The sequence below is a fragment of the Glycine max genome, chromosome 14, assembly GCF_000004515.6.
Source record: "Glycine max cultivar Williams 82 chromosome 14, Glycine_max_v4.0, whole genome shotgun sequence".
NCBI classification, from domain to species: domain Eukaryota; kingdom Viridiplantae; phylum Streptophyta; class Magnoliopsida; order Fabales; family Fabaceae; genus Glycine; species Glycine max.
The window spans coordinates 13,928,823-13,943,295 of record NC_038250.2 but is presented as its reverse complement, the minus strand read 5'-3'; the positions used below and the strand labels follow the sequence as shown (position 1 = coordinate 13,943,295).

The window sequence follows — 14,473 nt, the reverse complement described above, 5'->3', positions numbered from 1 at the left end:
ATGCATCTTTGTTTGATGGAAATTGAAAACCTCTTGCAAGCGAATAGGAAAAGCCTACGAGATTTTCCTTCAATGCCATACCCACTAGGATATGCCGCCAACCCGCACCAAAATAATCTCATCTACAATGAACTGGCTTACGACAGGGACATATTGGCTGCCGAATTTGACAAATGCTACCAGTCGCTAACAGGTATTTACAAAAAATTTCACTTTTTACTAACACAATATGAATGCCCAACAATCCACACTAATAATAAATCATTCATACATTACTAAATGCAGATGAGCAGGCTTCTATTTTTAATAAGATTATGCATGTGGTTGCAACTCAATCAGGTGGAGTTTATTTTCTATATGGATATGGTGGCACAGGCAAGACATTGGTGTGGAAAACTTTATCATCTGCTATACGCTCTACTGGCGGCATTGTTTTAACAATAGCTTCAAGTGGGATTGCCTCAATACTATTGTCTGACGGTAGAACAACACATTCTAAGTTTGTTATTCTTGTCCCTGCAACACAAAATTCTACATGCAATATCCATCAAGGGAGTGATTTGGCTGAATTGTTGCATATCACAAAACTCATCATATGGGATGAAGCTCCAATGTGTCACAGATATAGTATTGAGGCCCTTGACAAAATTTTACAGGACATCATGCACAACGGCAATCCTTTTGGAGGAAAGGTCATTGTTTTTGGTGGTGATTTCCGTCAAATTCTACCTGTTGTGCCAAGAGGTAATCGTTCTGACATTGTCTATGCAACTCTAAATTCATCTTACATTTGGAACCATTGTCAAATTCTAAAGCTGACAAAAAATATGCGGTTGCAATCAAATCCTACTGACCATTCCAACTTGGATGAACTAAAACAATTTTCTGAGTGGTTGCTAGACATAGGTGATGGTAAACTTGCAGAACCAAATGATGGTTATGGTGAAATCAATATCCCAGATGAGTTTCTTATCAAGGAATTTCAATATCTTATCCAGGAAATTGTTGAAGCAACATATCCAGACTTATTACACAACTACAACAATGGCGATTTCTTGCAAAAAAGAGTTGTCCTTGCCTCTACAAAAGATGTTGTTGATAAAATAAATGACTATGTCCTGTCTTTGATTCCTGGTGAGGAGAAAGAGTATTGTAGTGCTGATTCTGTTGACAAATCAGATGAACTACTCAGTCCTGCATTTGGAGTACTAACAGCTGAATTTCTAAACTCATTGAAGACATCAGGAATACCAAATCACAAGCTCAGAATCAAGGTTGGTACGCCTATCATCCTACTACGAAATCTGGACCAAGCTTATGGGTTATGCAACAGAACTAGGCTTATTGTTACAAGACTTGGTTCAAGTGTTGTTGAAGCAGAGATTATTACTGGGCCCAACATAGGTCATAGAACATACATACCAAGAATGAATCTTTCTCCTTCTGATTCACCATGGCCATTCAAGCTAATTAGAAGACAATTTCCATTCATGGTTTCATTTGCAATGACAATTAACAAATCTCAGGGACAGTCGTTGGCACAAGTTGGATTGTATTTGCCAACCCCAGTATTTTCTCACGGCGAGTTATATGTTGCACTTTCACGAGTTCAAAGCAAAAAAGGGTTCCACATTCTTATTCATGATAATCAAGGCACTCCCAAAAATACTACCATTAATGTAGTATACAAAGAAGTTTTTGCAAACTTATAAACATGGTATGCTTCCCAAATCCTTTTTTTTCATGTACATTTTCATTATTAAAATTCATTTTCTATCAAACACTAATTGTTTGTTTCATCTTCACTTTGTCAATTTTTGATTATATTATTACAATATACTATGCTTATTAGTATACCATTTCTTATATTGCAGTATACATCAACACTATGTTGTATAGTCTCCCACTCCGTAGAAGATGTTACCATCATAATCTTTCCAGCACCATAAAAAACATTCTATCATACAATCAGGTTAGTTTCAAATACATTCCTAAATTAATGTTTTCGTTTCCCTACATATATTTCAATATTATTATCATCCCATTAAATAAAATTTTCAAACATTATACATATATTTTGACATACTTCACATTTATCAATATTCAAATAGAAGTATGAGCCCGTGCATCGGCACGGGCGTTTCTCTAGTTGGTAAACAAAATGAATCTAAAGTTGCAGCTACTTGCTTTACTTCATCAGCTATTGATAATGTCTCCAAAAGTGTCAGTAATCATGGGAGAATGTTGAATCCAAATGGTGAAAACTATGTTGCCAGGGTTTTGGCCAGGGTGGAATCCACTGAGCTACAGGGTTTGAATAAGCCTTTGTTGCAAAGCTTGGTAAAAGGTGATCACCCTGAAATAGCTTTTTTGCTGAGACAATTGTTAATTGTCTTCTCATCTCTTTTGAGGTTAAATTTTCTAAAAGATGATGTTTTTACCTTCTAGTTTTGTACCTACTTTCATTGAAATTTCACAAGTCCTGTTATTATAATTTACAGAGATGGTTGCGGTCCCACAATATTCTGCTTTGCTTTTGTTAGATGGCACTTGCAACTATTTGAGAGAATTAGCGGGTTATTTTCCTTTCACTGATGCTACCTCCTCTAGAAAAGTTTACACAAAATTGATACAGATTCACATGAGGGCAATAGGAAAGACCATTTCGTTGCAAGGAAAAAGGGCAACACTAACCTTTCATGAAAGATAGTCAAGTACCAAGTCACTTCATAAAGGATTAGTTGAAGCTTATTCTTTTACTGAATTGCATTGCTTTTCCTTGGATGAATTTAAAATTGGGCTGCGGAATTCATTCAAAGCATATATAGAGAGGCCATCTGAATTGCATTTTTTGTCTACTATACAGGCCAGTGAGAGATCTCTAGTTGGTATTCAAGAAGGATGTACTGTGATTTATGATATAACAAGTAAAGATGGGGGGATTTTCATCATTTGTAACAGCTGGCATTGAATGCTTTGTCATGATTCTTGAGTTTGTTTCAGGTAATAAGAACATCTGTTGAGAGCACATATCATGGCAATTTTGAACTAACATTTCATTTCATCAGTATTTAAAATCTTCAAATTACATCTTTTCTTTTGTATCCTTTTAGTCGTACTTAAAGTCAGTACATCATTACTATATTTTGATTCATATTAACTAAAAAAGTTGTTACAGTTTTATTAGTTTTTATTCAGAAAAAACCTCTACACACTTTTGCTTATGACATTCATTTGTGGGATAAAGGGTAACATAAATACTCACTGATATGTAACGTTATCTTGACATTATTTTTTGGGAATCATAACATTGTTTGTTACTCCATATTATGCTGGCCACATTTCCTATGTGATAATCCTTAAGTATACTGAGACTGATTATCAAGTACTTGGATTATCAAATTGAGACTGATTACATTTGATTGTTCGCTACTATTCTATCAACATATTACATGTATGATCAAATCAATGCAAAATGTTAAATAGGACAATGCATACGTATTATAATTATTCAATGATGACTTTTTTCTCCTTTTTAAGGTCGAAAAGGCTTGAAGATGATTAAAAGACACTGTCAGAGTTTTGTAGCTTCTGGTTTCAACATTATTGTACATTTACAGAGCCTGCCTATTTTTTATGATAACTTGGCACCTGGAAAAGTTGCCAGTACCCCTGATCCTGGGTCAGCCATTCTCTTGAGTGTTGAAGTACTGGTTACAGTTTCAAGAAAACATACTCTATTCCCGATGGATGTGTGGCATGTGGGTCACTTGTTACATATCCCTGTAGCACTCTTTCAGAACTTCTATCAGCTTAAAGTTTCTAAAGGTTCTGGTCCATCAGAAACAATGATGATTTCAGATGAGCATATTTGTGATCAAATAAAGAGAGTGGATTTCTGTCACGTAGATCACCGATTCTTAGTTAACCTATTTGAAGTGTGTTGTGAACTATTGTATACCACTATTATGCATCGTCCAAGGTATGCTTTGTTTTTTTATCTTTGAATTCACTGACCAAAGTACAACTTCCCATATTATTAAATAGCTAGAGATGACAAATTTCCTATGGAATATATGATAGCAAAGTAGAGACAATACTAGAAAAGGAAGCAGGAACTACAACGAAAATAGCAGAAACAGGGGTGTGAATGACAAAAGCAAAGAGAACAATCAATAGGCTCACGTACCTCAATGATTTCATCTGAAATCAGAGAAGCACAAAAAGACAAGGCTGAGTTGGCAGGAATGAATTGCTGAATGTTGGGTCTGTTGCTAGGGGGTCAGTCCTACCCAATTTTGTATTGCAATTTCCCTGTGTATTAGGATAGGACAAATTCCATTAGTAGTAGTTCTATATATATGTAAATAATCAGCAATCAAATAATAAGGACACATTATCCCCTTTTGTGCTCTTCTTCTCGATTCTTCTTCTCAGGAGGCGTTGGCCCTCGAAGCTAGCCATTAGCACCCCTAACAAATTGGTGCTCTCGTTCTCATTGCCTTATGACTGATGGTGCCAAACACCCAGGGTCCTCCGACCGCTTGGAGGAAGCCCTCATTCGACTCACTAACCAAAACATGTACCTAGGTGAGTCTGTGAACTCCATGACTCTGAAAATTGATGAGTTGATTCAACGCCTTGGCCCTGTCCTGTCGCCCACACTACTTGATTCCTCACCTTTACCTCCACCTCAACCTGTCCCTGCAACCGTACATCGTATGAAGTTAGACGTTCCCAGGTTCGATGGTAGAGAACCTCTTGGTTGGATCTTTAAGATCAACCAATTTTTTGATTATCACAATACACCTGAGCAGGACAAGCTTACCATTGCTTCATTCTATATGGAAGGTCACGCCCTCGCCTGGTTTCAATGAATGAACACCAATGGCCAGTTTCATTCATGGCAAGCGTTTCTCCAAGCTCTGCGAACACGCTTTGCGCCTTCCCAATATAAAGACCTGACGAGAACCCTTTGCAAACTCACTCAAAAAGGCACCGCTTCTCAGTACCTTTCAGAGTTCGAGGACATTGCGAACCGCATTATTGGTCTTCCTTCCCCTTTTCTTCTTAGTTGCTTCATATCTGGCCTCGCCCCAGACATATGGAGAGAAGTCCAGGCTCACCAGCCAGTGACCTTGGTCCAGGCCGCCGGCCTGGCCCGCCTGCAAGAAGAAAAGATTCTTGACACCCGTCAACCCCCTCGCCCTCGCCCTTCATTTCAACCCCAACATAACCCCAGACTGCTTTCCACCATAAACACTCAGCCTCTCCCACCATCATTGCCCCCACCACCTCGTGTTTCCCCACCTCCCGTGAAACGGCTCTCCCCGGAGGAGATCGCCTATCGCCGCGAACACGGTCTCTATTTCACTTGCGAGGAGAAATTCCACAGAGGACACTGCTATGCCTCTAGGGTTTTCTCCTCATCGCAGATGAGGAAAACCCAGCCCCTTCTAATATAACCGAACCCGACCCACCAACAGATAACCCACCTCCTGACCCACTCGACTCCACAGACTTATACCCGGCCCAAATCTCTTTTAACTCCTTAGCAGGCCATTTAGCCCCGGAGACCATACGCCTAACGGGCCATCTCAACGGCCACCACCTCCTCCTCCTTGTGGATGGTGGTAGTACGCATAGTTTCATTCAACCACAACTCGTCACCCAGCTTGGTTTGCCATGCCGCAACACTACTCCCTTACGCGTAATGGTTGGCAATGGCTAGTACCTTGAGTGCCACTCCGTATGTGAAGCTATCACCATTACCATTCAGGACATTCCATTCTCCATTTATTTGTATATTTTGCCAATATCAGGCGCGAACATTGTATTGGGGGTGCAGTGGCTGAAATCTTTGGGACCGATACTGACTGATTACTCCACATTGTGCATGCAATTTATTTACGAAGGGTGCTTGGTAAAGCTTCAGGGGGATCATGCGGCTAACATGAGTATGTTGACCTCGACCCAATTCCGCCGGTTGTGCAAGAAGCAGGGCCCTGGTCTGTTCTTTCATATTGCCCTCGTCTCTGCTGAGTCACTGCTGCCACACATCGACACCTTGCCACCACCAATCCAAACTCTTCTTGTTCAATTTGGGGCTTTTTTTCAACCCCTCCATTCACTTCCGCCGACGAGACCCACTGACCACCATATACACCTCATCCCTCAGTCAACACCAGTGAATGTGTGACCCTATCAATACCCCCACTTTCAGAAGCAAGAGATCGAAATGCAAGTGGACTCCATGCTCCAAAAGGGATTGATTCAACCAAGCACGAGCCCATTTTCTTCTCCGGTCCTCCTGGTTAAGAAACACGACGACTCCTGGTGGTTCTGTGTCGATTACAGGGCTTTAAATGCCCTCATGATCAAAGACAGGTTTCCAATTCCAACAATTGATGAGCTTCTGGACGAACTTGGCGGCGCTCGATGCTTCTCCAAGCTCGACCTTCTTCAGGGATATCACCAAATTTGCATGCACTCCGATGATATCCCAAAAACGGCCTTTCTAACTCACCATGGTCATTATGAGTTCAAGGTCATGCCCTTCGGATTGTGCAATGCACCATCATCCTTTCAGGTGACCATGAACTCCATCTTTCGACCATACCTATGCCGCTTTGTCATCGTCTTCTTCGATGACATCCTAATATACAGTGTTTCCATGGAGATTCATCTTCATTATCTCGAAGTCACTTTTAAGGTTTTGCTGGCAAATCAATTTGTTCTCAAGCTCTCTAAATGTTTTTTTGCCTTGCCACAGGTTAAATACTTAGGACATTTGGTCTCTGTGAAGGGAGTAGAACCCATAGCTACTAAGGTTGCCGCGATTTCTCAGTGGTCGGTGCCGCAATCTACCAAAGTTGTGCGAAGCTTCTTGGGATTGGCTAGATTCTATCGCAGATTCATCAAAGGATACACCATGATTGCAGACCCCCTTGTGAAAACCACTACTATTGAACCTTTCACATGGACCCCTCAAGCTCAAACTGCTTTCACATAGCTGAAACAAGCTTTATCCTCTGCCCCTGTTCTCGCCCTTCCCGATTTTCAGCACCCATTCACCATTGAAACTGACGCATCTGGTACGGGAATGGGTGCCGTGTTGTCCCAGAAAGGTCACCCGATAGCATATTTCAGTAAACCATTCAGTCAGAAGCTCCTTCGCGCTTCAACATACGTCAGAGAATTGGCCGCCATCACTTCTGCCGTCAAGAAGTGGCCCCAATACCTCATCGACCATCCCTTCGCAATCATCACCGACCACCGAAGCCTCAAGGAACTGCTCAACTAGGTTGTCCAGACCCCAGAGCAGCATATGTACCTCGCTCGCTTGCTAGGGTATGACTATCACATCCAATACAGGGCAGGCACTCATAACCAGGCAGTAGATGCCCTCTCTCAGCGACAAGAGCACATACCCGTGATGGCATTGATCCTCTCTGTTCTATGTTTAGCCTTCCTTGACACTCTGTGCCACCAGTTGACCAATCACCAGCAATACCAACAACAACTCCACGACATTTCTAATTCACCAACATCACACCCGGACTTTACAATCACTCAAGACCTCATTCTGAAACACGGTCGTATCTGGCTACCGCGGGATTTACCAATTATTCCTTCCCTGCTTGTTGAATACCATGCAACTCCCACCGGCGGTCATATGGGAGTCGCCAAAACTATGGCTCGCATAACAGAAAACTTCAGCTGGCCTGGACTCCGCGAGGACGTTACTAAGTTTGTTGCCAATTGTGTTGAATTCCAATATACGAAATACGAGACAAAGAAAGCGGCAGGCCTCCTCTGCCCTCTTCCAATACCATTCAAACCCTGGGAAGACTTGTCTCTGGATTTCATCACCAGTCTTCCTCAGTTTCAGGGCAAGACGACTCTTCTCGTGGTTGTGGACCGTTTTTCGAAAGGTATCCACTTGGGCGCTTTACCGATAGCTCACACTGCTCATATGGTTGCTACCCTGTTCACCGATATAGTTGTTAAAATACATGGAATGCCAAGGAGCCTTGTCTCCAATAGGGACCCCTTGTTCTTGAGTGGATTCTGGCAAGAACTCTTCCGGCTGAGTGGCACACGTCTGCGAATGAGCTCCGCTTACCATCCCCAAAGCGATGGTCAAACGGAGGTGATGAACCGCACCATTGAACAATATTTACGTGCCTTCGCACATCGGCGGCCCATCACTTGGGGTAAATTCTTACCATGGGTGGAACTATCCCATAACACGTCGTGGAACCTTGGCACTGGTACTACTTCATACGAGATCACATTTGGGCGGAAGCCTTTCAGTTTTCCAGATTATCTATCTGGCACCTCTAATATTGATGTCGTAGACGAAGCGTTGACCAACAGAGAAGAGGTGTTCCATAGCATTCGCAAGAAACTACTTAAGGCCCAAACTACTATGAAATCCCAGGCAGACATGAAATGGAGAGAGGTTCATTATCAACCAGGGGATTGGGTTTTACTCAGGCTCTGTCTGTATCGTCAACGGTCCGCTAAAGGATCTCAATCTTTTTCCGATAAGCTGGCAAAACGATATTATGGCCCCTTTCAGATCATTGAACGCATTGGACCCGTAGCTTATCGTTTACAACTTCCAGAAAGTGCCCGCATTCACCCCATATTTCATTGTTCGATGCTCAAATAATTCCATGGTGATCCCACCACTGCAAACACTGCTCTGTTACCTGCTACTTTCTTCAATGACCAACCCGTCGTCACCCCATTGGCCATTCTGGATTCTTGCCGCAAGTCAACCATGCGTGATGCTCCCTGGGAGGTGTTAGTCCAATGGTAGGGCCTCTCCCCAGATGATACATCATGGGAAGATTGGAACCAGCTTCGTCAAGACCATTACCTTAAGGACAAGGTACTTCTCCAAAGCAGAGACAATACCAGAAAAGGAAGCAGGAACTACAACGAAAATAGCAGAAACAGGGGTGCGAATGACAAAAGCAAAGAGAACAATCAATAGGCCCACGTACCTCAAAGATTTCATCTGAAATCAGAGAAGCACAAAAAGACAAGGCTGAGCTGGCAGGAATGAATGAATTGTTGAATATTGGGTCTGTTGCTAGGGGGTCAATCCTACCCAATTTCGTATTGCAATTTCCCTGTGTATTAGGATAGGACAAATTCTGTTAGCAGCAGTTCTATATATATGTAAATAATCAGCAATCAAATAATAAGAACATATTATCCCCTTTTGTGCTCTTCTTCTCGATTCTTCTTCTCTGGAGGCACTGGCCCTCGAAGCCAGTCATTAGCACCCCTAACAATATATATTTAAGGCTTAAATATCTTTTTAGTTCTTGCAATTTAGCATTTCTTTGTTTTTCATCCTTGCAAAATATTTTTTTGGTTTTATTCCTTGCAAATTATGTTTGTTTTATTTTTCTTCCTTAAACTGGTTTAGCCACTTAAAGGATGAAAAACCAAACAAACATAATTTGCAAGGACGAAAAACAAAAAAAAACACTTAGTTGCAGGGACTATAAAGGCATTTAAACATATATTTAATGTATTTTGATAGCATCTGTGTGCAATTTGATACCTTTTTATTATGATCCTGACAATTAGATGTTCCTATGCCTGATCTCTCACCACATTTTGTGCATTCTGCTTGTTTTACAATCTTCCCAGTGTGTTGCTCATCTTGAAGCTTCTGCTGCTGTTCTTCTTAATTGCTAGGAGAAAGTTTTAGATGATGAATCAATAATGAATAAAGTTTGCTTTTCTTCAGAAGAGGGAGTGGCATGTGCTTCTTCTCTTCGAAGAATTTATGAAGAGGTTTGTGACATCCATATAAGTCTGTCTATACCTTCCAATTCTAAAAATGAAGACGTAATTAACATTTCCTGTACAGCATATTAGTAATTTTCTTCCTCTAAATTACTCCCCTTGCCCTGCCTTTTGAAAGTCATTTTTTTATGCATAAATTGCTTTTACATCCTGCTTTCTGTTTATATTAATATTGACGAAGGACAGATGTAGCAAGATTTCAGGGGGTCAAATTTGATTTTTGTCCATATATATGATAAAATTCTTGGGAGAACTACACAAAAGTTAGCCACTGTAGTTGCAGAGCCCGAAGCCTTATAAACCACATACTAGAAGAGTCCCATACTTCCCAAGTCGGACTAAGTCCCATTTGCAATTGGGATCTTAACATGAATTTTGTATACTTTAGCCTATTTTAATTTGAAAAAATTTGAATTTGATCATGCAATTGTTAAGGACATTTTGCTGCCTTTTGTAGAAGATGTAGTGAGTAGACTGATTGCCTGTGATAAAATTCAAGAAATTAAACTTTTTTTGGTTGAAGAAAAAAAAAATACGGCCGTAATTTAACAAATCATATCTTTATCTTTATTTCTTACTTTTGAAAGCTTATCCTTTTTAATTTCCTTTTGCTTACCCAGTTTGTTTTTATAATCATGATGCAGATAAACAAGCAAAAACATATCTTTGGTCGTCAATGTTCTCTGTTTTTATCCAATTACGTATGGGTTTATTCAGGATATGGTGATCACAAGAGAAGTGGCATCAGAAGGTTATATACAACTCTCGTTGTTTACTCATTTCTTTTTCTGTCAAAGTTTACCCGTTGTTAGATTACATTTCCATCACACTGCAGAGTCCCCTTTTCTGCTTCTGTCTTTCATTAAGCTTTGGCCAATTCATCTATATAAAGCCTCTCTTGCTCATATTTTGAACCGTGAATAATAATTAGAAAATATCAATAGAGATAAAATTTGGTAGGATGAGCAGACTTCTTCAGAAAAGTGTTGCCAGTGATCATAACCATTAACAAATAATTATATTAATTATTGCATCATTATTTGCAGAGAAGTGGATGAATCTCTAAGACTGGGTGTCGATGCTTCAATAGATGCTTGCTCACGTGATGATATTCAATATCTTCATACTGTATTTGGGGGTAAGTAATCTTGACTCTATAGATTTTACGAAAGGAGTTTAAGGACCTTGCAGAAATATCCTGTTAACTCTTGTGGGTGATCGCAAACTTACCGAATTTAAAGGAAAAGTTTGATCTTGAAATTCTGTTGGTGGTAATTGTTTGTGCAATCATTTTATTTCCCCGCAGAACTTTCAACAGAGATTGATAATGAGGGGTGTCGACTAATATTCATAGAAAGCAATTACTACTCCCATGGAAAACTTTGTTTATGCAAATTCTATACGTTATGAAATCAGATCTTCAGCAGCTCCATTCTTAGTGGACCTTCGTTTTTAGATGTCTACTTCATATTTAAGAACTTATATCTTTGTCATGGGTACCAAAATGGTAGTGAGATGTATTCATTTTTTAGGAACTGGTAAATACCATTTGCATTCAGTTTGTAGTACAGTACAACATTAGCAATATTCAGATGAAAGCAAAAACTATCATATACCTACTTATTCAATGAGCCGAGATAAATGCAAAGGCTCTAGTGTTCGTTCTTTCGTTGAGTACCTGTTTAAGTTTTTATTTCAATTTGGAGTAACATTATCCTTTTGGGTTAACTAAATTTTTAATCCTTGAACTGTTTTAAATATTAGATTTTCGTCCTTAAACAAAACTTTGACTACTCAAGGTTCTTAAAAAAAAAATTTATTAGGGTTTTAGTCTCTACTGTATATTTACATCATTAAATGATGATGTGTTATTAGTTTAATTATTAATTTATTAAATTTTCTGACTCTTTGTTATTGACTAAAAACTGTCAGAAAATATTTTAAAATAATTTGGATAATAATAAAATATAATTCTGTCACACTTCTTTATCTCTCTCTTTATTGTCTTTCACTCCAAATCCATATCCATAGAACTAAATCTGAGAAACCCTTCCACCATGTAGTACCACTACCACGAAGCTAGCCTTTACTGACCCACACTACATTATTGAACCTCCCTCCCAGGCCAACACACCTCACACTTTGGTCCTCTTCACTAATTTCATGGGATCCTCGACAATAGATTTGAATCTAGAGCTTGTGGAATCAGACTCCACAGCAAAGACACATGAGGTTGTGACAGCGAAGACACTGTGAGAGTTGGGATTTGAGATCTGGGATTCAGGGATTGGAATACGGTAGTCCTAAGATTTGAGATTTGAGATTCAAAGATTTAGTTCTTGAAGATCAATCACTAGGATTTGAGTTGAGCGTGGCATTAATTTGTCTTGTGTTGATTTTATTCGTTATTTGTTTTTCTGATTTGAGCGTGAAAGTTCAAATAATTAAAATGGTGTTTTCGCAATTTGACTATGCCATGATTTAGTTCTTGAAGATCAATCAGTAGTTTTTGAAGATTATATTCTATTTGCTATTGGTTTTTCTGATTTGAGCGTGACATGAATTTGTGTTATGCTGATTTTTGTGTTGAGCGTCAAAATATGAATACTATAGAATTAACTTTTGGTAGCTTTCATCCGTAGAAACTAAATACAAATAAAATTAATGTCGCATCATTGTATGATGGCACAGATAAACAGTCAAACTAAAACCTGAATAAAAAAATGTTAATGAACCTTAACCAATAAAAAATTTATTTTGAAACTAAAATTCAAAATTTTAAAATTTTAATTAGTTAATCCTATTTTTTTTTACTAGAGCATTTATCTTTTTTCGATTAATGATGGATTGAAATAATGATACCGAACAATGTCGCGATAAATTGAATTTATAAACTAATTCCTAGATTATTGATACTTGTGGTTGAAAAATGTTAGTCGTCTCATCTATTTAATATTATATGCATATCTGATTTATAAGTTTAAATGAGATTTTGAATCATGGAATTTAACATTTTTTTTCTTTATATTTTTTTCTCAAAAAAGTTCTTATTAGTTACAAGCATTTCCTTTTTAGTCTTTATGAATAAAATTCATTAAATCTTTGGTAAGTTCAACACGTTAGGTCATCAAAATCACATGAGTAATAATGTCACTATAATGTCATGTTATTATTATAGTAGAGGGAATAAAAATAAATAAAAAATTACATAGACAAAATAAAAGAGAGAAGAAAAAGTTTATAGTGACTAAAAATAATTTACAGGAATAAAAAAATGAAAAAAAAATTATAAAGTAAAAGAAAAGTGACAAATTTGAAGGTAAAAAAATTAACTCTTAAATATATAATTTTTAATCAAAAATTAATATAAAATAAAATTCTTAAATAGCAAAAAAAATTGTATTTGTTAGGAATGATACATTTTCTCATCCTTCTTTATTTTTCCTTGTCCGACCCTCTACCACTTACAAATTACATAAACACTTTAAACACTCACTCACAATCTATTACTCTTTATCCCTAACACACTCATTGCAACAAAATAATACACTCTAGGCACCAATTTAGGCTTTTTAAAAATAAATAATATACAATCTATGCACAAAGTGTATTTTTTTTTTGTGTCTTCAAGAGGGAAGGAATAAAGTGAGTGATCTTAGTCATGAGCAACAAGAAAAAAAAGAAGTAAAGATTGAAAAAATGCATCATTATTAACAATTTTTTTTATTATACAATATTTTTTTATGGCTTTTTATTTTCCATGCCTGCAAATTTGTCCCTTTTTTCTTTTGATAAGAATTTTTTTTTTTTCTTTTTCGTCCCAATAAACCCTTTTTATTCACTTTAAGTCCCTCTAAATTATTCTGTTATTTTTTTATGTTTAGTCCATGTACTTTTTTTTTTCAGTTAGTCTCAGTGAAATGACAAGGCCCACATTACCCTATATATTGATGAAATTGTCAACTTAGTGACTCAGTCATTGAAGATGACGGGACTGGTGAAAATTGCTTAACTGGCTAAATGTGTGGATACTTAAATCAATCACATAAATCATCCAAATAAACAATGCATCATAAACAATAAAATGAAGACATCCTCCTTTGGAAAGTAAACAAATAGACGAGTAGCATAATATTAATTTCTTTTTATTTTAAACAAAAAATAGTGGTGATAATAAATAATATGTAACCCAAAAAAACATAATATTATCATTCTAATTAAATCATAAAATATACAGTGAAAGAATCTCTTGTATATCCGTTCATAGGCAAAACTATTCTCGTGAATATTTATTCTCACTCTGATCGATTGACAAGACTTATCCTTGGTTTCCTCCGGGCCTCCAGAATTTTCTCCTTCAATTTTGTCAGTGCTGCCAACAATAGAAAATGACAGAGACTTAATGAAACATCTAATGTAAATCCAAAACAGCATAACGTAAACCAACATCAAGAAGCATTGAGCTCATCCACAAGTATAATGGAACCATGACACCAAGTCTATGAAACATTCAATGTAACTTCAAAACAGCAAAAAGGAAAAGAAAATCAAGCATTAAGATCGTCCCAGATACATGCACAATATAGAGATTTTCTCATGAATAAAAAAAATATACAGATTTTCTCAACGAACAAAAGTAATA

At 37.8% G+C, this 14,473-nt stretch overlaps 2 protein-coding genes across 3 annotated transcripts; both read left to right on the top strand.

Annotated features, from left to right (window-relative positions):
* On the top strand, positions 1 to 1,712 carry LOC100778911 (ATP-dependent DNA helicase PIF1). The gene is made up of 2 exons (XM_026125383.1): positions 1 to 193; positions 286 to 1,712. Exons 1-2 carry the CDS (start codon positions 1 to 3, stop codon positions 1,710 to 1,712), a joined length of 1,620 nt encoding a protein of 539 aa, XP_025981168.1.
* A 7,647-nt stretch (positions 1,713 to 9,359) lies between these two features.
* On the top strand, positions 9,360 to 11,442 carry LOC102664451 (uncharacterized). Of its 2 annotated transcripts, none has more exons than XM_006596032.4 (4): positions 9,360 to 9,819; positions 10,476 to 10,582; positions 10,878 to 10,969; positions 11,138 to 11,442. In XM_006596032.4, the coding sequence occupies exons 1-4, from the start codon at positions 9,748 to 9,750 to the stop codon at positions 11,239 to 11,241; spliced, it is 375 nt and encodes a 124-aa protein (XP_006596095.1). In that variant the 5' UTR covers positions 9,360 to 9,747; the 3' UTR covers positions 11,242 to 11,442. The 2 variants fall into 2 exon arrangements, 1 of the variants encoding a protein (XP_006596095.1); XR_005888184.1 differs by lacking the exon at positions 9,360 to 9,819 and adding an exon at positions 10,148 to 10,296.
* Positions 11,443 to 14,473: the final 3,031 nt, after the last annotated feature.